The 26,322-nt window shown below is 41.7% G+C and overlaps 1 protein-coding gene across 2 annotated transcripts; it reads right to left on the reverse strand.

The window, feature by feature from the left end:
- Positions 1-455: 455 nt before the first annotated feature.
- On the reverse strand, positions 456-15,266 carry MPHOSPH6 (M-phase phosphoprotein 6). Of its 2 annotated transcripts, XM_070263133.1 has the most exons (6): positions 14,349-14,439; positions 13,243-13,437; positions 12,568-12,680; positions 3,960-4,050; positions 1,607-1,701; positions 456-1,168 (listed from the first exon to the last, which is right to left on the reverse strand). In XM_070263133.1, exons 3-6 carry the CDS (start codon positions 12,675-12,677, stop codon positions 1,036-1,038), a joined length of 429 nt encoding a protein of 142 aa, XP_070119234.1. In that variant the 5' UTR covers positions 12,678-12,680; positions 13,243-13,437; positions 14,349-14,439; the 3' UTR covers positions 456-1,035. The 2 variants fall into 2 exon arrangements, with proteins under 2 accessions (XP_070119234.1, XP_001502084.1); XM_001502034.7 differs by lacking the exon at positions 13,243-13,437 and having other exon boundaries at positions 14,349-15,266.
- Between the last annotated feature and the right edge of the window lie 11,056 nt (positions 15,267-26,322).

Here is a 26,322-nt window from a genome sequence, read left to right on the forward strand (position 1 = left end):
ATTCTATTGAGGTGTACTATAAGAAATTAATAATTGTTTTTGCACACAAAAGGTAATTTCTCATGGTTCAACCTAATACATCACCATATTCTAAATTAATGGCTGGTTTTTAAAAGTTACGACTTGGGGCCGGCCCCGTGGCCGAATGGTTAAGTTCGCGCGCTCCGCTGTGGTGGCCCAGGGTTCGGATCTTGGGCATGGACATGGCACTGCTCGTCAGGTCATGTTGAGGCAGTGTCCCACATGCCACAACTAGAAGGACCCACAACTAGGATATACAACTATGTACAGGGGGGTTTGGGGAGATAAAGCAGAAAAAAAAAAAAAAAAGATTGGCAACAGCTGTTAGCTCAGGTGCCAATCTTTAAAAAAAAAAAAGTTACTACTTGAATAAAAAGTTCCAATACTGAATTAGACTAAAATTATTATTTGAAAGTATAAGAGAACAGAGAAAGTACATGAAAACAGATATTTATTATAGAATAATTTTCTTTTTTTATTAATTAAAGGCTTTAAACAAAAAACCATAATTTCACAAACTGACAATGACTTGGTAGAATGCAAATACTTCAGGGTGGAGAGGCAGGGTTGTCCTTGATGAATTTACGTATAATCAATTCTCACAACATTTGATTCCAAAAAGTATGCATGAATTGGCTTGACATGATTAATAATTTAAATATAAACATAAGGCAATTTAAACATTGGTATTATGAGTCAATTCAAGGTCAAAGACTGGAGAGCTATATTAAAAAAAACCTGAGGTCAAAAAAAAATCTTTAGGAAACATGGACTATATTCCTATGTACATCTGAAGGTCTAGGGCTAAACATCCATTCGTGATGAACACCAGCAAGCAAAGGAGGCATAACAGCCACCACACAGCTGTTTCACAAACAGCGTGTTTCCAAAATTATACATTTCTTTACAAATAAACATTACAATATTAATAACTATGGAGAAACTATCAGAATGCGTTCCAAAATATGCTAACTTTCACGAGGCACCCCCGAGCCGTATCTTTAGGCATCCATTTCAGTCTTGGGGCTTTAAGAACATCTTCTTTGCTTTCATTGGTTTTATGTCTCCGTTTTCATCTTCTTCATAATTGGCACGGTCTCTTTTTTTGGCAAACTTTTTTCCAATTGTCCCCACCAGGGTCTCATATCTGTCAAGATGATATATAACACAAGTTTAATTTCAAATAAAAAAGGTAGGAATCAAGTCTTGTCAAGAACATCAAACTAAATACGCAACAAAGATAAGAAAAATCAAAACTATGATTAAAAGAAACTGCCTGATTTAAAAATTTACAAATTTCTCTACAAGTGATTAAATTCTTAACTGTTTTCTGTTTTTGCATTATCCTAAATAAACTGAGAGGTAAATTTTAAAATGTGTGTAAGAAGCAACACTGCAAATGAGCCCTCAACTGGCAGCCTGTGACAGGTGTAAACGCACCCCAGGTCACGTCAGAGAAAGCAGGTCATCGTCCTGCTGGGCACTCCCTTTACAGCTACTGCAGACTGTGGGGCAAGAGGAGCACGCTTTGGGAGGCCAGTGAAGGCTGCGCCCAGGTTGTAACGCTGTTCCAAGTAATGGTTACCTTCTGGCCATTTCTTCATCTGACACATCGAGCTCCACAGTTTCATCTTCAACTTCCTCTGCTTTGTTCTTACCATTCATCTGAAGCATTAATTTCTGAAAAGTACATCAATGCTGACTATTAGGGCTGGAAAGGGCTCGTTAAAGGAACTAGTGTTAATGTATTGGAAGGCAGAGAAACAGAAGTCACCGAATCTACAGGACTAGCCAAAATTTCTAAGAGATTCTCTGTAATACTTTATTCCGCAGTGTGCTAACAGAAGTCAGCTCTGAATTAAAATAATAAGATAAAGCCCCATTAGTTAATACTTACTGTTAATGAATTAAAATTGCATTTTAGATGATAAATCTTATCAGTTACTTACATATGAAGCAGGCACACTGCCGACACACTCTAGAGAGGGGGCCAAAGAAAAAGCAAGCTTTCAGATTCCCTCTCAATTTCCCATCTTCGAGTCAAGTGGAAGTAGTACCACAGTTCAAAGTAATTTTACATGGACTTTTTGGTTGGGGGGACAGCAAATCACTGGATGGAAGAACTGGAAGACTGGCCCCAGTATAATGAGAAGGGCCTGCCTCATCTTGAAACACAAAGGTGGATAACACATCTTGTCTGAGGTCCACGTGTCATGGGTCTCCCCTCTGTCTATTTTTCTCACATTAACCTTTTCTTGACAGTTACCCTCTGACAGACTTTTTTGTTTTTAATGTATAATACCTTCTTTATAGCAAAATGGGATGAGGAAGGGAAAGCGGAAGAGAAACCAGTATCGACTAGCTTTTCCAACGTTTAAAGGACTGTACCACAGTTACAGAATATTTATTGAATAAACTCACTCCATGTAGGTGTCAAACACATACAATATAAAAAATGTGTTCTAAGTACATCCTGTTTATAATAAAGTAACTGCTGTCAAGTTGTTATCACTCTTTTCATAACCAGATATACTGAACTTTTCTCACATTTTAAGGCAGCTCAGATCTGCAAGCCAAACAGTTAAAAACTTTCTCCCAGGAGAATGTATTCAGTGTTACAGAGTGCCAGTGACTAAAGCTATCTTCTCATGAGTGCCCACATCAAATTCTCAGGGCCACATCAACTCCTTTTCCCACATACCAGACATACTTTGGAGTGCTTGCCTAGCCACAACCCCAGTCTCTGGGTGTCACACACTCACACTTGTTGCTTTTTTCTCCCACTTTACCCCAGTGCCCTCTTTCCTCTTTTCAATCTAAAGCTTTAATGAGGCCGAAGCGGGGAAAGTATGTATTAAAAACAAACACTCTTAGTGTTGATTTTGTGTAAAGTAAATATAACAGGTTAATTATCATACCCCCTCAAAAATGGGAAAAAAAAGAAAATCAACCTATAAGCTTTAAGTAAACTCTGTCAATTAGCTTGGTTAATGGTGGCTCTCTACAGGTATCTTTAGAGAACTGATTTTCAACCAGGGACACTTTTGCCCACCAGGGACCTTTGGCAATGTCTGGATATATTTTTTGTTATCACAGCTGAGGGGTGTGTGTGTGTGTGTGTGTGTGTGTATGTGTGTAAGAGCATACACACATGTGTGCACTATTGGTATCTAGCAGGTAGGAGGTAGAGGCCAGGGATGCCACTAAACATCCTACGATGCACAGGACAGCCCCACCACAAAGAATTATTGGGCTCCAAATGTCAATAGTGCCAGGGCTGAGAAACCCTGGCTTCAGTGATAGTTGCAAAACTAAGGCTTTACAACATAAACCTCTATTTGTTTGGTTAAGTACTTGATAGGATGGCTTTTAATACATCGGCCAGAGTTCTAATAAATATTTGTTAAATGAAGGTCTGAGCTTCTCTATAAACCTGAGGTAGGAAAATTCAAATGAATAGCTCAGTTATAAGGTAAATATTTACTTTTCAAACAAACTTTCCAGAGGATTCATTTAAAAATCTATTTACAAGCTTGGATTAAAACCTGTCCATTAAAAAGTCAAATTACTCAATTTTTAAGTAAAATTTTTCCACTAGAAAAGATACATTTATAGATGCCAGAAAACAATTTTTCATAATAGCATTATATGAATAAAATACTGATGTTCTTGTAAAAGACCCGAGATGAAATTCTAACACTTCCAGTGGTGCTGTCAGGGACGGTATACCGCTCTATTAAATTGTCTACTCAATTCTCCCATAAAACTAGACTGCAGCGCCTGCAATTTCTTTAAATAGCTATGGCGATATTTCAAGACTTGTTATTTTCTACATAATAAGGAGAAATGGCACCTGGTGGGAAAAAACCTAAACCCAATTATTAGCAGAAAGAATTCAACTGGAAAAACTTTAAATTTGAAGCAATTATATTTAATACCTCAACCTCAGGATTGAATCCTCTGAATGACATTCTTCCATAGAGAAGATCTTCACACAGTGAGAAACTTTGCTCTTCTATTATGAAACTCCTAAATGGGAAAATAAACCTATATTAATAGCATGTCTACTTATAACAAAGCACAGCCAATAAAACTCAAGATTTCAAATGAAAAATGAATCTTAGGGTTATCAAATACAGCAAGATTTCTAACTCAGGGTTAGAAATAAAAACCGATTAATTTGGCCAGCAAAGGCATTAGGAGACAAGAGCTGCAGGCTGGAGGCACAGTCTCTTATAAACACTACATTCGATTTGCATCAATGCCTACATAATGTAGACCTGAAGTATTTATAATAAACCTGAATCTTCCAAACCTGAAGCAAAGTTCCTCTGACATTTACACGTCTGACCAAGTTCTTATTAAATTTTCATTAAATATCCAGAAATGACAGTCCTGGGCAGCTTTAAGCGAGTGTATTAGTCAGAGCGCTTAGCTATAAACAATAAAGACTGACCCTAGATGCCTTAGCAGAGAAGGAATTTACTGGAAGGATACCAGGTATCTCATAGAATCACTGGGAAAGCTGGATGAGCACAACTGGAAAATGGACAGGGACATGGGTGGTAGGGGGTCGACTCAAAACCAAAATCACGCTACAAAACTGTCCCAGGAAAAATGACGCTGCTGCTGACAGGGCTAAACACTGGACACCGGACGGCACTGAGGAGGCCACTGTTGCCCTGGAAACAGGATGCAGGCGCAGATGTTTTGGTCTCCAAAACGGATTCTCTTGAGTCACCAGTGCCTGACTCCAGTCCCAGGTAAGCATATCTGACTACAGTCTAGCCATCAACCGGAAGTATGCTAGGAAAGCAAATACTTGCCCTCTATGGCTTCTTTCGCAGAAAGTTGGCTCTGCTTCTTGTCAAGATTCACTCATTCCTCCACTCACTCAGCCAACACTTACTAAACCCAACTGTGTACCAGGCACTGTTCTAAGAAGCTGAGGAGACAGCCACAAATAAGAGAGCCTCTGCTGTAAGAGATTACATTCTACAGAGTACTGCCAGATAATAATAAAAGATTTATACTATGCCATGGATAAAAATGAAGCAGGTTATTCCACTCCTGGCCATCAGGGAGTAACTGGTACCAAACCAGCTCTCCTACTGCAATCAACTATAAAACAGGATGAATAGGAAGCAACTATTTTCAGACAATTAACAACTCAAAGTTTAGGGCTGTGATGCCGAGAAGAAAACCAAATGAAGTGAGCCCCATGAATGTTTGCCTTCTGACAGGAGAAATTTCTAGACTGTGGAGCAGGGAACAGGAGCCCAAACAGAGTCCAGTCTCACTGAACTGAAGAGACAAACTGAAGCTCAGGGCTACAGAGGTGGCTGAAATATACGGGTCCAGATAACAGAGCAAAGGAGATAAGCAAAGGAATTCTGGGAGCTGCATATTGGGTCCTCTTGAATCTCTGGCCAGATATTAGGCTGTACCTGTGAAGGGTGAGTCCACAGTGTCAAGGGAAGAATAACGATTTTCCGGAGGAGAACAATTACCTGGTGCATTAGTTTCCTAGAGCTGCTGCAATAAATTACCACAAAATTGGTGGGTTAAAGCAACAGAAATTTATGTTCTCACAATTCTGGAAGCCTGAAATCAGTTTCACTGGAACAAACTCAAGGTGTAGGCAGGGCTGCACTCCCTCTGAAGGCTCTAGGAGAGAATTCAGTCCCTGCTTCTCCAGCCTCTGTTGACAGCAAGCATTCCTGGATTGTGATTGCATCACTCCAACTCTGCCTCCATGGACACGCTGCCTTCTCTGTGTGCATGGAACCTCTCTGCCTCCCTCTTATTTATTTATTTTATCTTCTGTGAGGAAGACTGGCCCTGAGCTAACATCTCTGCCCATCTTTCTCTACTTTATATGTGGGATGCCACCACAGTGTGGCTTGATGAGTGGTGTTAGGTCTGTGCCCGGGATCTGAACCTGCAAACCCCAGACTGCCGAAGTGGAGCATGTGAACTTACCTACTATGCCACAGGGCTGGCCCTGCCTCCCTTTTACAAGGATATATGTGATTGTACCTAGGGCCCACTCAGATAATCCAGAATAATCTCCCCACCTAAAGACCCTTAACTTAATCACATCAGCAAAGTCAACTTGGGCATATAAGGTAACACTCACAGGCTCCAGGGATGGAGGTCTAGATATTATCTGGGGGACCATTTCCCAGCTTATCATACCTGGGAACGAAAATTTACCCTGGAACTGTATGTTGAACAAATATAAGACCTTGCACAGATGAGGGAAACGTCTGAGTTGTGTTTACCGGAGTAGAGAGACCAAGGTGAACACCCTGACAGTGAAGAGAAAGGTCACAACTTAAGAGTAAGGCTAATCTACTCCTAGAGTGAAGGCTTTAAAATCTACCCTAACAAAAATGGATCAGGCTGATTGGCATGTAAATTAAGTGCCTAATGGAACAAAATTCAACACTTTATTAAGGAAGACAACAAAATCCAGGTACTCAGCAATATAATATACATAACGTGTAGCACACAATAAAAAATTACTAGACATGTAAGGAAGCAAGAAAATGTGACCCATAAACAGGAACAAAACAAATCAACAGAAAAAGAGAGATGACAGAATTAGTAGAAAAGGATTTTAAAACAAGCCATGCTGTGGTAGGCATCCCACATATAAAGTAGAGGAAGATGGGCACAGATGTTAGCTCAGGGTAAGTCTTCCTCAGAAAAAAGAGGAGGATTGGCAGCAGTTAGCTCAGGGCTAATCTTCCTCAAAAAAAAAAAAAAAAAAAAATCTCAATGCAACAGAATGGAGCCCAGAAATAGATCTATACTAATATGACATAGTGATTTTTGACCAAAGCATCAAAATAATGCAATGACTGAAGAAAAATATTTTCAATAAACGGGACTGGGACAACCAGTTATCTATTAAAAAAATGAACTTTGATTCCTACCTCACACTATAGACAAAAAAATCAGAGATAGATGAAAATGTAAAAGCTAAACTTACCAAAATTCTAGAAGAAAACACAGAGAATATATTTGTAACCTTGGTAGACAGAACCAAGAAAGAACTAACTATAAAAGAAAAAAAAATTAATGAAACAAAATTAATAAAAACTACTGCTCATCAAAAGACAACATTAAGAAAATAAATAGGCAAGACTTGCACTGGGAGAAAATATTCACAATACATAAATCTGGCAAAGATTTGTATTAAGAATATAAAGAACTCCTATCTGTACAGAAGTATGTAATGTTTACCTCTAAAAACAAAAAAGAATCCTATATAAACACTGAATTCTATCTAGTTAATGATGTGCATGCTGAAGTGGTCAGGGATAGAACGTACTGATAGATGTATAGAAGGGGGAATAAATATCTGATAGGAAATGTTAAAAAAAAAAGATAAAACCACCTCATTTTTGAAAATGGGCGAAAGATCTGAATAGGGATTTCAGAAAGGTAGATATGGAAATGGCCAATAAGAACACAAGAGTTCTTTAACATTATTGTCACCAGGAAAACGCAAATTAAAAACCAAAATGAGACACCGTTAGAATGCTAGAACAGGTAAAATTAAAAAGATAACACAAAATATTGGCAGAACCACCAGAATGCTCACACTTCCTTAGTGAAAGTGTAAAATGGTTATAAGCACTTTGGAAACTGATCTGAAAGTTTCCTGTAAAGTTAAATATATGTCAATCAGATTCCACATTGCAGTTAACTTTTAAGAAACTACTACTTATTGAGTTTTGGAGTAGTACCAAAGAAGAATTATCCAAAAAAGCTACTACAATATTCTTCCCTTTTCAACTACATCATCCGTGTGAGGGTAGATTTTCTTTATATACTTCAACCAAAACAACATGCTATAATAGGCTGAATGCAAGAGTTAAGAGAATCCATCTGTCTTCTATTATGCCAGACATTAAAGAGATTTACAAAAACGTAAAACAAGACCACTCTTCTCCCAAATTTTTTTGTCTTGGAAAACAGTTACTCTTCATTCAAATGTGTTATTTATGCTAACATGTATGAGTTTATCTTTTAAATGAGTATTTTAACTTTAACTTCTCATATAGTAAATATCAACATGATATAAACCATACAAACAAAAGCCCTTTAGTTCACTGGCCCTCTAGTCTAGCTAGTACCTCACTTCCTTCAGGATCGCCTCTCCCTGAGGGAACCTAAATTCAGGCACACATTCTCCTGAACTTTTTGTACAGCCTTTTCCATAAATTTGGGATTCCCCCTTAACTGCTCAATCTTGTTTCCCGTAGAGTACAGCTCATAAAACCTCACCAATCCCCCAAGTAAATCACCTCCCTCAGGAAAGCAACACACATAAGCTGTTAAACAATCGCTTAAGACAAAAGATGGACCCATAGGACAGCGACCCCTAGAGGCCAGGGGTGGATTCAGAGCAAAACAAGAGGCCTCTCAGAGGGCTTTCCCATAGGTTTCCACTGAACACAATTATTTTAACATTAATAAAAAAAGGAGCATAGGTGTTTTCTTATCTAAGTGCATGGTTTCAATAATTAGGAGAATTAATTATAGTTAGCAAATAAGTGAAATATTTCAGAATTTAACTGTAAACATTTCTATATTTTAATTTCTCCATTTCATTAATGAAGATCCATAATTTTAGAGCTAGAACACATCCAGGAAATTATCTAGTTTATCTATTTTTCCAGATGAGAAACTACTGCTCAGAAAAAAATAAACAGACTTGCCTAAAGCCACAAATGACATGCATGGCAAGACCGGGCAAAAACTCGCTGCTGGGCAACCATTCTCTACATGTCTTGCATTTCTGCATTTCTTATGAAAGAGGTACTAATTGCCCGCTTACTCTGGACTGTCTTTTCAAGGATATGTGTATAGTGAACGGCTTTGAGAGATGTAGCTATTATCTTCCTCTAGAGCAACGGGTAGACTTGCTTAAGGCCCAGTATAATAAACATAATATCTCCCTTGGGGCCAAGAGCAAGTGTGCTTGCAGTTCAATATCAAAGACTCAGGTGTCCTAAGCTCTGGACTTGTTAGCTGTGATGCAAACCTACTAGGGTCGTCACATTCAGGTGGGCCTCAACACGTCATCTCCTGTGGGGTATAGGGGACAAGGGGGAAATGATGCAAACGTGATGCTCATGCTGCTTGCTGTGCTCTAATAAAGTTCTTTGTCTCTGACTCAGGCGTCTTGTACCTTCCAGCAGCACCCATGAAACTGTGCCAGGCTAACTTGTTAGTTTCTACATAGGGTACAATCTCAGATCTCATAGTTCGTGACATCCATCAGGCCACAATACACAAACACAAGAAGCACAGTAGCCAAAAATACTTTTTAAACAACATCCTATGGCAAAAGTAATTAAACTGGCTATATCACATACTCTATGCTGGGGCACATGCTTTGGAGAAAAACATGGTAACAACAGCAAAAACCTTTGAGCTGGTAAATTCATCCCTAGGAATTTATAGTAAGCATGTTACAGCAGGTCCCGTGGAAACAGACTCAGAGACACAGTTATGTACAGAAGTTTTATTGGGCAGTCCTGTTTGGGAGATGCGCCTCTATGGCAACGAGGACAGCAGGCTTGGGCAGAGCGAGTTGACCTGCAGTGTGGCTACGCTAAGGCCTCGGCCCCTATGAGGAGCTCTGGAGTTAGGAAAGCCCTGCAGTTGTTCCAAGTTGAGGCAAAGCAGCCAGACCCTCATCCCCCTACAAAGCGCAGTCACCAGCTATGGGTGTCCCCTAGGGGAGGTATGAACACTGAATAGCCCTGAGCATCATCACTGAATTATAGCCTGGCTGAATGGCAACCTCTAGACTTCCAAAGCATATACACAATTAAATCGCCAATTTCACAGATAGCAGTAACCTTCTGGAATAATTCAGATGACACTACCAAGGAAAGATTCACAAATACAAATGAGCAAAAAAAAACCAGCGGGTGAATTTCATAATATTCAAGTATAAGGAAATACATACACTCCTAACATTTATTGTGCTTTATGACTGGCATTGTGGCAATTGCTTCATATATATTATCTCATTTGTTTCTCATAATGTGTGTGACAGGTGCTGTTATCATACTCAATATACAAATGACAAAAGACAGGTTAAGTAACTTGTCCAAGGTCACAAATAAGCAAGTGATAGATCTGAGTATCACGCTCAGGTCTGCCTTATCTCCAGAGCTCATAAAAGCTTAATTAACAAATCCATTCCACCGTCTCCCTATTTAGGGAGTTAAAACCCCACACCACAAGGACACAGCATTCATTTATGCTCCAGATCTACCTCAACCTGGCTCCCATCCTGTGGGATCACCTTGGGCTGCTGTGCTCTCAAATGAAGGCAGTGGCTCTTCTAAGATGCTGTCTCCAGATTCAGTAAGCACTCCCTCTGCTTGACCCCCCAGGCCTGGAGTGGAATTTACTCCCACTGCACAAGCCACCGAGCTCCTGCACTGTTCTTAGTGGCTTCCTTAGGCCCTGCCCACATGGTAGTCTCAGTTATACCCCCCTCAAATTACCCAATTTGACAGTGTCATCTCTTCTTGCCAACATCCTAAACTAACATTCATACCTATACATAAATAGGATGCTGAGTGACGGCAAAAGGTTATTACTTACTGTTATGGTCTGAATGTTTGTGTCCCCTGCGAATTCATATGTTGAAATCCTAACCCCCAAAGATGATGGTACTAGGTGAGGCCTTTGGGAGGTGCTTAACTCATGAATGGGATTAGTGCCTTATAAAAGAGACCCCACAGGGGCCAGTCCCGTGGCAGAGTGGTTAAGTTCGTGTGCTCTGCTTCAGCAGCCCAGGGTTTCGCCGGTTTCGATCCTGGGAGTGGACCCAGCATGGCTCATCAAGCCATGCTGAGGTGGCATCCCACATGAACAACTAGAAGGACCCACAACTAAAATACACAACTATGTATTGGGGGGGCTTTGTGGAGAAGTAAAAATAAAACCTAAAGAAAAAAGGAGCCCCCCCCCCCGCCCCACCCCAACGAGATCCTTAGCCACTTCTACCAGGTAAGGACATAGCAAGAAGGGTCACCAGCTACAAAGAAGTGCTCAGGAAAAGGGCCATTTTGGAACCTCAGATTTCCAGCCTCCCTAACTGTGAGAAATAAATTTCTGTTGTTTACAAGCTATGCAGTCTATGGTATTTTGCTATAGTGGCCTGAACAAACTGAGACATTTATCTCCCTAGGAATGGAATCGAAAAGTCATTTTTCTGGGAATAATAAGCTGTGTTGGGGGGTAAAAAAAAAAAAGAATACTAAAAACAAGTGCCCTGCCTTTCAATAAAAGTAACAAAATATCTGGACTACAAAACATCTGGACTACTTTGTGTAAGCTTAGTCAAGGCACAGTTTAGTGCATTACTAGTAATGGTCCCTTCCTACATCACCCCACTCCCAGATAGATACCATCTTTGGCATTATCTTCCCCTTTCTCACTAAAATCTTGCTTCCTCTGAGAAGCAACAGAGATAACCAAGTACCTTCCTTCTATCCCTCCTGGTGGGACACACTTCTATCTTTAGAGAAGGATATCTAACCTTCTAAAAAGGATCCAGAAGAGGTCAGCCAAATGAATGACGGAATATAACATGTTAAAAACAAAAATAAATTTTACAGAAAGGAAAAACATCAATGTGCCTGAAGATAATAAGTGGCATCTTTAGTCATTTGACAAGGTTTAATGAACACTACCAGACCAGACGGCTTAAGGTAAGAAGAGCACCAAGGAGAAATGATAAACAACTTCCAGAAGAACTTGGATAAATTTATGAATGATGAGAATCCATTACTCCTTCATTCCAAAGTACTTATCAAGTACCAACCAAGCTTAGAGGTGGAAGAGAAATGATCTAGTGTGCTATCCCAGCTTCAGCAATGCTTTGCTGGGTCATTGGTACCCTCTCTTAAGCTTCAATTTCCTCAACTATACAATGGATGGAATGATAGTAGCCAGCTCTCAAGTCTGCTATGAGGATTAAATAATTAAGACATGTAAAGTGCTTAGCCCAGTTCCTAGTACACACTGTAGATTCAATAAATAGCTAAGGCAATTGGTATTAATAGGAAAAATTTTAAAAAGAGAAACAGACCCAAAACTCCTGACTTGCTTTTAAAAGGCTCAGCCTAATGAAGAACTGTATTACTGAAACCAAACTGGAGAGGCCTGAAATACACACCTAATGTTCGGAACTTTAATATGATAGACAGCACACTACAGATTCTCATAAAAGGGCCCCAGTTATTACTAGAGATGTATGGGCTAGATTTCTTTATTCAATGTAAAAAAAGAACAATGTTATAAATGATGGCCAAGGGCCAGTTAAAATGCATAAATCCAAGTAGAACTCATGCAGGTTGAATAACTCAGAAAACTATTTGCAAGGCTAACTCAAGAATTGGAATAGATACTATTTCTCAGGCTCTGTCAGTGGAACGATGTATCACATTTACAGGGACCTCCCTCTGAATGCCAAAGTGTCATCAATATAATTTCTAATGAACCCACTCTTTCTCTTTCAGCTCCGGCAAATCCAAGTACCAGTGCTCTTCACTAATGATTTTCTTTTCTTCCTCTTCTAGTTGTTTCTTGGTTTCCAAGTCCAGCCCCCTTTGCATGAACTGTCAAAACAAAACAAAATCAGTGTCAGCAACTAATTTTCCCAACTTAGAGGTGAGGAAAATTCAAATAACTTTATTCTTCCACTTGCTGTCGCTCCAGGAATCCCATCTCATGATTGAGGGTGGGGGTGGGATGACCAAGCAGCTTAGCTCTGCCCTTACCAACATCCCACAAGACTAGGAGGGAACCTGCAAAGCACACAAAAAACTAATGTGTACTTCCTTTAAAATACTTCAAAAAGAGATTTATCATAACTTAGTTTTTCTGATTTAATAAAACAGGCAACAAAAAACTGTATTCAATAAGTATCACACTAAATATGTGATACAGAATGGCCAGGGAGGAAGGACTAAGACAAAGACTGATCCACAGATCAGGACAGGCAGGTAGAGACAGAAAGTGAGAGGAAAGAAAGGATGAGACTCAGTACTTTCTGAATCTCTCACTGACCCAGGGAGCTCACTGGTTTTTGCACCTGCTGATCTTGGTGTGCAATGCCCTTCTCGCCCTCTTCCACCCGGCCAACTCCTAACCCTTCTGACATAGCTAAAGCTACTCCACCTCGTGAAATCATCCTTGGTAGCTGCAGGCAAAATCAGCATCTCTCTCCTAGGCTTCCCGTGGTACCCTCAAACAGCCTCAGCACATTTTAATTTCTGGAGCATCTGTGTCTTCTGGAGGCCTTCAGGGCAGGGGCTGTGTCTGGATCGTCTCTTCCATCAGTAGCAGCGTGACGAATGATGCACAGTCAGGACTCTTTAAATGTAGACTGAAGTGAGGCTACCTCTATAAGCCTGCTCTTCATTTAACTATCCTCTGAAATGCTGACTAACTCCATGGCTGCTCTTTATTATAAAATCTTCAGAAGTGCCACTCAAAAGAGGCCAGTAGAGAAAACAGCAGTCCTGCTGCTAGTCTCTCCCCAGCACAAACAATAGCTCTACTTCCTCAGGAGACAGGAAAACAAATCAAGAAGTTCATCACAGCAAAATGATAAAGTATCAATAAAGGAGAAAATAAATCAGAAAACATCCAGAAGCCTCCCAGCAGTTAGGCCTTTTACCAGGGACTTAACTTTCAACCCCGGCACTGTTCAACAGCTTCCCCATCTTCACAAGATAAAAGAAAAAAATCCTTGCTCTGGCCTAAAATTCCTCGCATAGTTGTAACCACTGGCTACTTTTCCAGGCCCATTTCTTGCTACTTGCCTTCCAGACATACTGAATTATTTCACTTCTTGGAAATCTCACCGGATGTTTTGGGTTTTGCCTCTCAGACTTCTGAACTGTATTTTCCCTCTGTTTATGTCGCGATGCACGTCCCCGCCCCGCTGTGCACTTCCTTCACCTCAGGACCACTTCCCAAGGAAGTTCCCGGGGCTCCCGGGGCTTGCAGCTTTGCCACACTTAGTACGCTGCATCCTGCCTGCTTCCTGACGGGTCTGTCTCTCCCATCCGATCGCGGGCTTTGCGAGAGAAGCCCCCGGATTTATAATCCGGTTCCCAGCGCCTAACGCAGAGCAGGCGCTGAGTGAATGAATGAACGCCACCGCTGGAGGCTCCCCGGGGCCTCTCTGGTGCCCCCACGCGCCCGCCGCCTCAGCCCCGGCCAGCTCGGGAAGACTAGGTACCCCTGCCGCCCGGCCCGCCTCCCCCGAGTCCCCGCACCTTCATGCGCAGCAGGTTCTTGGACAACTTAGTCTTGCGCTCGGCCGCCATGCTGGCTTCCGCCCGCCGCCACCAGCCCCGCCGCGCATGCGCGCTGCTGCGTGCGCAGCGGCCGACGTCTTACGTAGCGTGCGTCGTCCCGCCCCGCGACTTCGCCTGAGTTTCTCCCTCCGGAGGAGAGCGTGGGTCGTTCTCGTGTCGCCGCGGGAAGAAGCTCGAGGTGAGGGCGCCGTCGCTAAAACAAGACCCCGACGAGGCCACTGGTGGAGGAGGCCCGTGTCCTGGCCGCTCCGAGCTGTGGTCCGCCTTCCCCGAGGGCTTAGACCGGACCTCTCAGGCGCCGCGCCGGGCAGGGCGGCCACCCGGACCTCGCCGTGCCGCGTCGCTGCCTCAGGCCTTATGGTGAGACCCTTGAGGCGGCTGCCCCCCGTCCCGCCTGGACTGTTCCTGACGTGATGGGTGGCAGGCTTCCAGCGTTCCGCGTCGCTTACGTGGGAGGGCTCGTTTGCTGTTCACGGTAACCCCGTGGGCCGTACTGTCCCCGTCCCCGTGTTGCAGTCGCGTAGACGGAGGCATAGGGCTTCCTGGACGAGCCGTAATCAGTGAGGGAGGGCGCCGCTCACCGGGCGGGCCGGTGTGGAAATCCAGCGGAAACCGTGGGGGAACTCGCCCGGAACGGTTGTGTGCGTCGTTGAACCCGAAAGATCCTTCGGTTAAAGAGGAGAAGAGACGGAGAGCGTCAGAGACAGGAGGACCAGAAGACGACCTTGCGTTCATCTGAAGAATGGGGAAGACGATGGCTCAGACGTTTTCCACACCGTTCACACGGGCCCTGCTTTGGGAGACACCCAGCCGACTGGCGTTTCAGCTGACAGCGTGCACCCTGTGCCGCGTTCTTTCGCAGGGTGCCTGACCTGTGTTTACTTAACCGTCGTGAGAACTCTGAAGAAAGTGTCGTCGTCATAGAGTTCGGGGTCCTGGGGCCCACAGAGGTTAAGGGACTCAGCAGAGCTCGCGTAGCTAGTGAGTGTTGGAGCTGAGACTCAAAGAACGTGGTGAAAACGTGGCCCTGCCCATCAGGTTCTCCCAGTGGAGTAACTAAAGGCACGACGATGTCCGCGGTTGCAGAAACTCATTCCTTCATAGCTACATATGAGACCCTGGGCAGATCTCTGGACTACAGGAGTGTGTGAAAACACGTGACCTCGCTTTCCCTAAAATGATGATATGATAGAGTGACTTTTAGGGGTACTTTACATGAGGGGGTCTGGGATGGCTCTTGTCGAGGATAGCGCTAAGGCTTGAAAGTTGAGAAAAACCTCTTGTACGAAGAGTTGGCCGTAGAGCGTACTAAGGAGAGAATAGGAACTCTAAAGGTCCCGAAATGAGAGCAAGAGGAGAGTTGTCATGAGTTTACCAAGTGGGAACGATAGAGGTAATCACGTTATGAGTTGGATTGTGTCCCTCCAAAACCAATGAGAATTTTGTCTCAGGATGTGACTCTGTTCGGAAATAGGGCCTTTAAAGAGGAGATTAAGTTAAAATAGGCCGTTAAGGTATGTCCTATTCCAGTCCGACTGGTGTCCATCTAAGAAGGGGAAAGTTGGGTCCATAGGGAGACATCAGGCATGCAAATGCACAGAGGAAAGGCAGTGTGAAGACAAAGCGAGAAGGCCTCCGTTTGAAAGCCAAGGAGAGAGGCTTCAGAGACTCCAAACCTGCCTATGCTTTGATCTTTAGAACTGTGAGAAAATAAAGTTTTGTTGTTTAAGCCACCCAGTCTGTACTGTTTTGTTATGGCAGCCCTGGCAAACTAATACACCACATAATTAGCTATAGATTACAGTTGAAATAAGAGCCCTATGAGAAAACTCTGGGGTTCATGAGAGGATATAGCAAGGGCACCTAAACCATTCTGGCCCAGAGAAGGAAAGGACTCTTAAAGGTGTGACATTTAAGTGGAGATCTGAAAGGGGAGGAGTTAGCCTGGGGAGAGGCCTTCCATCATTCAGTTTTATGCTACCAAGACTCCCATACATCCTGGGAACACTTTTCATCTTGCAAAACTGAAACTCTACCTGTTAATAGCTCCCCATTTCCTCCTCCCCTGGCAACCATTATTCTATTTTCTGCCTCTGTGAATTTGACTTCTGTTCAGGATTTTGAAAGAAGTTCTGTGGAAGCAGAGGTGAGGAAGTGACCCAGTCTACTGCATGCAGCTAGGAAACAACTGAGATCTTGAAGGATGAGCACATATCTTGTCAGCTTAAGAGGAAAACAATTCCTGGTAGAAGTAAGAGCATATGTATGCCAGCTTAGGATGCTAGAAGCTCCGTACATTTCCTATGGACCTCTGTTGTTACCAGGGTACTTGCACACTGGTTCTGATTCATTTTCTTGAAACATTGGCTTCATGATGTCACTTTCCTGCTTCAAAATTTACAATAATTTATTGTCTGGGATATAAAGGTCAAATTCTTCAACCTACTACTACGTTTTTATTTGACAATGAAAATACTTCTAATTAAAACTAATCCCCATAGTCTCTTCTCACCCATCAAAATATAATAAATGAGAAGTGATTTAAGAGTAATGGTGTAATTTTAATTTTGAATTAAACTCCCTCTGAGGGAAGATAACTCCTTGCTCTCTCTATGCTACTGAATTGTAGAATACAGAGGATAAGTCTCACACTCAGTGGGTCAACCTGCTTTAGTTACACAGCCAAGGAAACATCATTTTGGGGGAGGAGATGTTTCTGTAGGTCTTCGCACATACAGGGGATTCTGAATCTTTTCTTAATGGAATTTCTTGGAAGTGTGAAAAGTTCAATTCTTTCCAATTACCAGGTCCATCAGGAAAAGGCCCCCTGAGTCTCCATTCTTGTAGCTGACCATATCTGAGGTTGTGCAGCCCAGTTCAGCAAGTCTAGTCATATGTATCTACTGAGCACTAGAAATGTGGCTAATGTGACTGAGGAACTGAATATTAATTTTAAATTTAAAAACTGTAGCAGTGTAAAATATTTTCCCATTATATAAATTTTATTGCTGTGGAAAGACTGTGTTTCACTTTGACCTTTGAAAATTTAGTATCTGAGTTGAGATGGGCCATAAGTTTAAAATATGTACCACAATTCAAAGACCTGGAAAAAAAAAAGTAAAATATCTCTAATATTTTTTCATAGTGATTACATGTTGAAGTAACAGTAGTTTGGATGTACTGGCTTAAACAAAACCTAGCATTAAAATTGATGTGGATCAAGGCTGCCCCAGGGAGAGGAGCCCAAGGCATCCTGGCCTATTTGCAGATCTGTATGACCTGATTCATATCTAAAGTTATACAACCACACACTAGCTAGACCCCACCTGTACAGATACCATTTTAATGGCTTTTTACATGATCTTTCCTTTGTCTAGTAAAAATAACTCACATACCTATGACTTATAAATTTAGCCTTAACCCTCAACACATTGCAGCTCTTCACTGCCCATGTGTCCTGTCCCTGTGCTATTCTTTGACTAAAGAGCACTACCACCAGAACTTGAGAGTCCAAGATATGTTTCTTTTGATTCCTCAGCTCGCCGAGCCTAAATCATTTCTTCTGGTGGCCCATATCAGATCTTGCTTCACGGGCTTGTGAGCTTAAGTTCTGGTAAGTGCACTTTTCCTCTTTTTGTGTCTTCCCCTTTTTCGAGGATGGATCTAAATTCACTTCATCAGGAACCTTCTCAGACAGCTGTATGAATCCAAGCTTGCTGCCCATGGCTACTCTATGGGGCAAACCATGGCATTCTGCCCTAAGAGAATCAGTACCTTAAGCCTGAGGGTGATGAGGAATGAATGAATCCATTCCTTCCTACCCCTATCTTTAATATATAAATTTTACATGGGCATTGGTCGACCACTTCAGTCGTTAGGATGGTCACCAATCTCCAAGACTCCCGTGGCAGGTGTCTTTTCCTAAGGCTGGATTGGGATCCCTCCCTATGGCTCCTAACCACACTCCTAACTGTGGGAAAGTCCCAATCGGGACTCTGGTTCAAGAAAAGTACCAAACTCTAGCCTTTGGTTGTGTATGCGAACTCCTTGGGAGAATGGTTCCAGGATACAATTGGGTAGAATGTCCCCCAGACTGGTGGAAAATTCTTCACTGTTTTTCTCTATTCTTTTATCTCTGGGACCATTCACCAGGCACCTATTACTGCCAGGCATAATAGGGAAGATATACAAGGGATGCAATGCAGGGGTCGCCCCCATCATCCCTTGCTATAGGAAACCCACAGGCAGAACAATGGGTAGGATGCTGCCCTAGGTTCATGGGGGAATTTCAAGGTAATGGACCCTTTTCTTTCATCTCTCTTCTTTTGTCTTTTTGCTTCCTAGGACCATGAGAGCTTCTAATTCCATTCTTAAGGACTCACCTTTGGCTTGCCTTTTAAATAACTGGGCAAAATGTGATCTACAAGATCTAAAGAAAAAGAGACTTATTTTTACTGTAATACTGTTTGGCCTTAATATACTCTGAATGAGGAAAATGGCCCATGAGTGGCATCCTAAGTTTTAATACTATTTTTCAACTAGACTTATTTTGCTGCCACCTGGGAAAATGGTTTGAGATCCCTTATATTCAAGCGTTTATGGCCCTAAATCAAGATCCTGAACTCAGAGCGGTTTGTTGCATGTGTCTAGCTTCCCCTCCATCTGGGGTCCTCCTGCTTATGGCAGGGCCATGTGGGGTCCAATAGGACTGTCTGGGCATGCACTTGGAGTGGGAACAGTTGTAGGGCTTTATACCCTAAATCTGGGAACTAGTTCACTGGTGTCTGGTTTTTTTGTGTGTCTGTGTCCCTGTTGGTAAGTAGCTTAAAATTGGCAGTTTGGGGACTGAGTTTCTCAGTGATGGTAATAAACTATCTTTAGAAATTAGCTTGTTTGTTGTGGCCACCTTGGGAAAGGCCCCCTAAAAATGGAGATAACTATAAACAGCTGGCAAGATAACCCAGGGTAAAGTTACAGTGGATGTTTTGGGCTCCTTTTGAACTTTGCAACCAAGAAACGAAATCTTTATAGTCAAAGCCTCCACCCCTGGGAGCCCACACCCTCTGGTTTCTGTGCCTGATCACTCTGGTGACCCCAAGTTGGATGCCCTGTCTTGGTGGTGACCTGTTGAGTATTTTAGGTGCCTAGTGAGTCAGTTATGAGGATAGGAGACCTGAAATTTATTCTGTAAACTGTCCTGCCTGTTTTGTGTGCCCCAGCTTGGGAACTGTTGTGTAACCCTTATCTTGATAACCCTTGGGAAGAGGCTGTGAGGGCAAGGCCTGATCTCCTCTTTTCCTTTCTTTGTTTTCTTCATTACCTCCCCTGTTGTCACCAAGTCTAGGTTAAGTTCAGGCTGGACCTGAGCAGAACCTGGACCTTCTGTAAAATCAAAAACTTGAAAGCCTTTTGCCAGGGACTTAACTCTCAACCCTGGCACTGGGAGCCCCCGCCTCCAGCTAGCTCCAGGCCTTTGCCTCTTGTCTCCCTGGCTTGCCTTATGCTGGCTCAGGGACTAAGTGCCCAGGCCGAGTGGGACTTGACTAAATCTTATAACTATGTCGAGACCCACAGTCAGGTTCTGCACCGTTCTCTGGACTGCTGTCAGTCAGACACTGATGGTGCTTTACTGCCATGGGGAATGCCCCAAGCATCCCCGGAGACTCACCCCTTGGGTGCGTTTTAACTAAATGGAAACATTTTCAATTGGATGGGGTATGCCCCAGAAACTCCATCTTGGAGAAGACTTGAGTGGTTTCTCTGTGCCTTTATGATGTATTTGAACAGATAGGTCAACCTATAATGTCATTTGAGTTACAACTCAGTTTCTGGGAAATCAAGAGCAACTGTCCTTATATAATTCTTGCAAGAGTGGAAAAGCAGCTCTAGAGGCAGTTCAGATTCCACCCAGTCCTTTATCTCAAAAGGAATTATCATCTCGCCTCTCCAGGAACTGTTATCTAGCCCATCCCAGTTCCTAAGACTGAAGAAAACAAAAAAAAAAAAAAAAAAAGGAAAAAGGAAAAAAACGGCCATAAGTGTGCTCTTGCCAAAAAATCTAGCATCTTGAATGTCTTCTCCACAAATATTAGTAAAAAGGCTCAAGACAAAATTTGCATTCATAACTGATGAGCTTTGTATTACTGTACCTGATTCACGGCAGTAATTTTTAAAACAATAGCTGTGGAGACTCTGTTTATGTGTGTTTATATGTACATTATATATGTATGATATTTTACCTCCGGATGCTGTGGCCAAAATTAAGAGCTCTGTTTAATTGGCTTAAAGTAAGTGCTTATGTAAATTCTAAATGTAATACAAATTAACCTAAATGTCCTTTAAGTTAACATGATATAAATTAATCTTTTAATAATTATAAATTAATAACTGAAAGCTTATTTAAGTTTGAGTAAGTCTACCTAAAAGACAGAGGTATATGTTTTGCTAAGATAATTTCCTATGTTCAGAAGGACTGAGGTCTCTCTTAAAATTTTTTGAGTGTTTGTGCTATTGCTTGGAATAGATAACTGAGCATGTTTCACAGTGAGTGTTGTTTCCTATCTGAATGAGTGTTTTAAAACCTTTTGATATTTTTGACAAGCTCCCCACCTCCCAAAAAATTCAAGTCCTGATTGAAGGATTTCTTTCGACCTAGAAGAAGGAAGAAAATCTCTCTGAGGATTTTCAGAGGGCCCCTGGGACTTCTCAAAGAAATTTGTTTTCTCTCCCTTCCTATAAAGAGGAAGATACTAAACTTATTAGGCTTATTTAGTATGTTAAATTGTGTGGAAAGCATTGTCAAATAAGCGATGATAAACCTTTTTAGGTAGTATTATGTGGATAAAAGTTATTGATATAAGTGTTTTAAAATTATATAACATTCCTAAAATTCTTATCTGTCCTGATTGTCAGTCGTAATTCTAATTATTATCTTGAAATGTTGTATGTCATAGAAGTAGCCAACTTTCTTTGTCAATTGCCCTTCTGAGTCTTTAGTCATTTGCAGATAGTTGCTATTTTACTCTGGTCCTTTTGGCTTTTGCAAATATGGTTCATCTTCAGAGAAATTCATGGAAAGGATTATGACACAGGATTCTATAATACAGGTTTCTGATAAGCTTTCAGATTGTAAAAACTTAACTGGGTAAGAAATTACAGAACTCTTAACAGAGAAACTGGTAACCTCATGAAACTGCTGACAGAAGATTAAGATCAAGAATCGATTACACAGGACTGAATGAACTGATAAGGATGATTATAGTTTTTATGACTTTTGTTTAAAATATTGTTGATTTTTTGATGTTTTGTTTTCTCAGATTTAAGGAAATCTTTTTCTCTTTTCTCTTATGATAACTATGACTTATAGCAATTTGGTGAAGTTATATCTTTGTGAACAGAATTAGAACATTTATCTTTTTCTCCATACCTGATCCCTCCAGAACTTGGAAACTCTTAGTGAGTGAGTGAGTGAATGAATATGGTTATTTTCATGGAAATATAATTATTTGCCTAAGTTCAATAAGAATCTGTTCTCCTTATAACAGGACACATTTGGAAACATTGGTTATATTACTGAGGCTTTGACTAGAATGTCATATTTGAGAGAAACATACAGACTCAGATATGACAATACAACCTTTGAGGAATAAAGGTTAACTTTCTGGAATAAAGCCACTTGGAAATATTGGCCTTGTACCTTGTTTACAGGGATTGCAGCAATCTTAACTTGTAAGTAATGAAGGTCACTTATCTGGCAGGTGCCTGGAACCTCAAAATATTTTGGGCAACCTTGAGAAGAGAGGAATCCACCCAAATCTGTAGATATTGCAGGCAAAATTTGATGACAAGTCCTTGGCTTGGCTTTCCTGGCCTCAAGAGCCCTTTAAAGTTCAACCTGAGATTCTTTATGAAAAGTTCCAGCAAAGCAGATTTAAAAGAGCCTATACGATCAATTCCTGTTCTGGCTACACTTATGTAAATAATTAGACCAAGTTTTACTGAAACTACACTTATTTTGCAAACCAGCTAATCTTAATTTGACTATCTTTTGTAAAAATGACGGTGATTTTAGAGAGAAAATTTGTTTCAATAGAAGCTATAGTACACATTTATGGATATTAGATTCTAGCTCTTCTCTTCTATAAGATTCATCTATTACTAATCATAATGTCTCCTTGTGGCCATCCCTCTCTGATACCTGGGAGCTCCCTGGGCCATAATCAAACCTTTTCCTTCAACTCTACTGCCTAAATACTAACTAGATTTGCCTTGTCACAGGTGGATCATAAACAATGAGTTCCTAAGGTAAAGTCAACCCATTGATACACACAGGATGGACTATGTCAAATTTGGGATGAATATATTTGGCTCCCTCCTACTAGTGCTCAACTCAGTCAAAAGGCCACTCTATATTGGGAAGAAACCAATCTCACTTGTGGTACTTGGCCTAATAGCACCCAACCTATGGGACAGATTCTCTGTTTTATGTGTTCTCATATCATAGCCTTAAAAAAAATACTGATTGGTTTGGAACTCACTGGGATGGAAGGCCAAGCACACATTGGTTAGCCCCTAATGGCACTCAATGGTTATTTGACTCTAACTTATGGCCTTTGCTGCTGCTTGGATGGATTGGACGATGCACCTTACCCTTTGTCTGGATACGAGGTAGAACTACATTTACTATGTTTCCTCCTGCTAACCTACCCAACCTACAACAACACTGGACCTGTTCTGTCTTCCACTGGTATGATCACCTTGCCTCAATTTTCCTTCCAAATTAGGAATCAAAAGTGTCATCTGGCACATGGAAACCCTAAACAAATTTACCATGAAGGCATTAAATGATACACAGCATAGCCTTTTGCTGCTCAATTTAGAAGTATCCCAAATGTGTAAGGTGGTCTTCTAAAACTGAATGGCACTGGATGTCTTGACAGCAGCAGAGGGGGGCACTTGTGCCATCATAAAAACTGAATGTTGTGTCTGTATTCCTGACTGCCATCAAAACATCTCTGTCCTCCTATCCGATATGAGTTACCAAATTAAATCCATGTCTGACCCTACCCTATTCCTAAATGACTGGTTGGGCTCCTGGTCAGGTCCAGGTCTTTGGACTACTATCAAACCTTTATTCATTGGGTTAATCATATTGCTTGTATTTCTTCCTATAATTTGTTGTCTATTTCATTGTTTGTCTTCCACATGTGAACAATGTTTTGCCTTCTGGACAGTTCTTGTCAAATAATTCTCTCATTTCCAGAGGATCTGTATACCTTGTCTGCCTTGGACTCCACGGACGCAACCTTCTGGTCCATTGAACGTCCTGCCTGTACCCTTAAGGCCTCCATTTAGGGACAGCTGTATAACCTTGTACAGCTGGAATTGGTTAGTGAAGATTGACCATCATCCATATCCCCAGAGGATTTGGGGCCAAATGAGTTCAAGGGGGATTTTATGTTGTGGATCAAGGCTGCCCCAGGGAGAGAAACCCAAGGCATCCTGGTCTACATGCTGATCTATATGACCTGATTCATATCTAAAGTTATACAACCACACAGTAGACAGACTCCACCTGCACTGATACCATTTTAATGACTTTTTACATGATCTTTCCTTTGTCTAGTAAAAAATAACTCACATGCCCTTATAAATTTAGCCCTAACCCTCGATGTATTGCAGCTGTTCACTGCCCATGGGTCCTGTCCCCATGCTATTCTCTGAATAAAGAGCACTACCACTGACCTTGAGAGTCCAAGACATCTTTCGTTTGACTCCTCAGCTCACTGAGCCCACATCAAAATTAATTTCATCTTTTTTTTTTTTTAAATGAGGTTGCTAGAAAATTTAAGGTTACCTTTATGGCTTGCATTTCTTCCTCTTTCTTTATTAGCTTTTGTTGTTTGTTTGTTTTGCACGTAATAGAAATTGATAATGGCTTATTAAATAAAATGAGGGTTTATTAGAAGGATACTGGATAGTTCATAGAAGTAATAGCAAAGCCTGAGAACAAGGCCAAGTTAAAAAGACAGAAACCAGGGCAGCCTTGGGGCTGGCCCAGTGGCACAGCAGTTAAGTGCACACGTTCCACTTCGGTGGCCTGGGGTTTGCCGGTTCGGATCCTGGGTGCGGATATGGCACTGCTTGGCACGCCATCCTGTGGTAGGCATCCCACATGTAAAGTAGAGGAAGATGGGCACGGATGTTAGCTCAGGGCCAGTCTTCCTCAGCAAAAAGAGGAGGATTGGCAGATGTTAGCTCAGGGCTAATCTTCCTCACAAAACCAAACCAAAACAAAACAAAAAACCAGAGCAGCCCAGGGATCTGGGAAGCAGGAATTAACTTAGTGCCACTGCAAGAATGATGAGCACCAACTGATTTCTCTGCTCTTAGGACACCACTCAAGTTTTCAAAGTCTAGGAGAGTCTCATTGAACCTTTGCTAAGGGAGGGAAAGACCTGTCTTATAGTCCCTTTAGGACTATACAAAAGGGAGGAGGGGTAAATCTTTAAGAAGAAATTGGGTGCTGTAAGCCAAAGAAGAGCTAATCATTATAATAGCCAAAACAGCAATACCAAAGACAAATACCTCTTTAAGGCAGGAAGGGAGAGAGTTCTGTTGACACAGCCCTGAAGGACAAATAATCAGTAGAGTGTCAGTTGGAAAACGCACATCCAACCTCAAATCTATCCTTTCTCACAGAATGTGCTCCCTCTTCCTGCTTCCCTGTTTGATTTGGTAAGCGAGTATTTATTAGCTGCCTGTTCCGTGCAAATTGTGACTCTAGGACACCCAGTCTAAAAGTCTAAGTGGTGTAATACATCCCTTCTGCTCTTACATTCAGTTACTTATTAAGTCCTATTGATTAATTCTTCGTGGTTATCTTGGTTAAATTAGAACTTGGTGCTGGAAGTGACCTTACAGGATGTCCAGGTGAGTAATTCTTAGACATGAGTCAGTGGTTATGACAGAGTAATCGTGGAAAATTTAAAACACATCAAAAACAAAAATTCCTGATTCCTGGATGATTCTGATGATCAACCAGGATTTGGGAACTACTGAGCTAGATAAATCTCCTAATTATATATACAAATTGCATCAACTCAGTCAGAAATCAGGTTTGTGAACTTTCCATTTATCTTTCTTTTTATCATGCCCCCATTCATCATTTTTTTCCATTGTCATGAGACTGTCCCTGAATTTAATGGCTAAATCTTACTACTTTATGACTATGACAGCAATAGACTCCTATTTTTTCTGCCTCCTGCCTTTTTCATTCTTTAACCAATATTTTTGAGCATCTCTTATGTTCCTGGCCCTTTGGTAGGTGCTGGGGAAACTACCCCTCCCCTGAGGGTATGCCACAGACAAGGATACAGGTGCTAAGTGCTGTCGTAGAGATAGGAGTTGTGGCAGGGAACCTAATCTGGATTTGAGGAGTTTGGAAAGCCTTCCTTGGGGAAGTGACATCTAAGCTGAGACATCCAGATGAGTTAAGAAAAAGGGAAAGGGGCAGGAGGAGAGAGGCAGTGTTTCAGTCAGATGGAAAGAGGTTTGAATGATGCTGGTTGTATAAGTGACAAGTCTGGAGAGGCAAGCTAGGGCCAGACCTTAAAGGACATATGTTAAGTTGGTAGGATTTTGAAAGTCGCTCTGAAGCTATTGAACTATTTTAAGCAGGAGAATGACATCATTTAAAAATTGCACAATAGGGGGCTGGCCCGGTGGTGTAGCGGTTAAGTTTGCATGCTTCATTTTGGTGGCCCTGCGTTCGCAGGTTCAGATCCCAGGCAGGGGCCTAGCACCACTCGTTAAGCCACGGTATGGTGGCATTCCACATAAAAAATAGAGGAAGATTGGCACAGATGTTAGCTCAGAGACAATCCTCCTAACACACACACACACACACAAACACACACACACAAATTGCACA

The sequence above is a fragment of the Equus caballus genome, chromosome 3 (assembly GCF_041296265.1).
Source record: "Equus caballus isolate H_3958 breed thoroughbred chromosome 3, TB-T2T, whole genome shotgun sequence".
Classification (NCBI taxonomy): domain Eukaryota; kingdom Metazoa; phylum Chordata; class Mammalia; order Perissodactyla; family Equidae; genus Equus; species Equus caballus.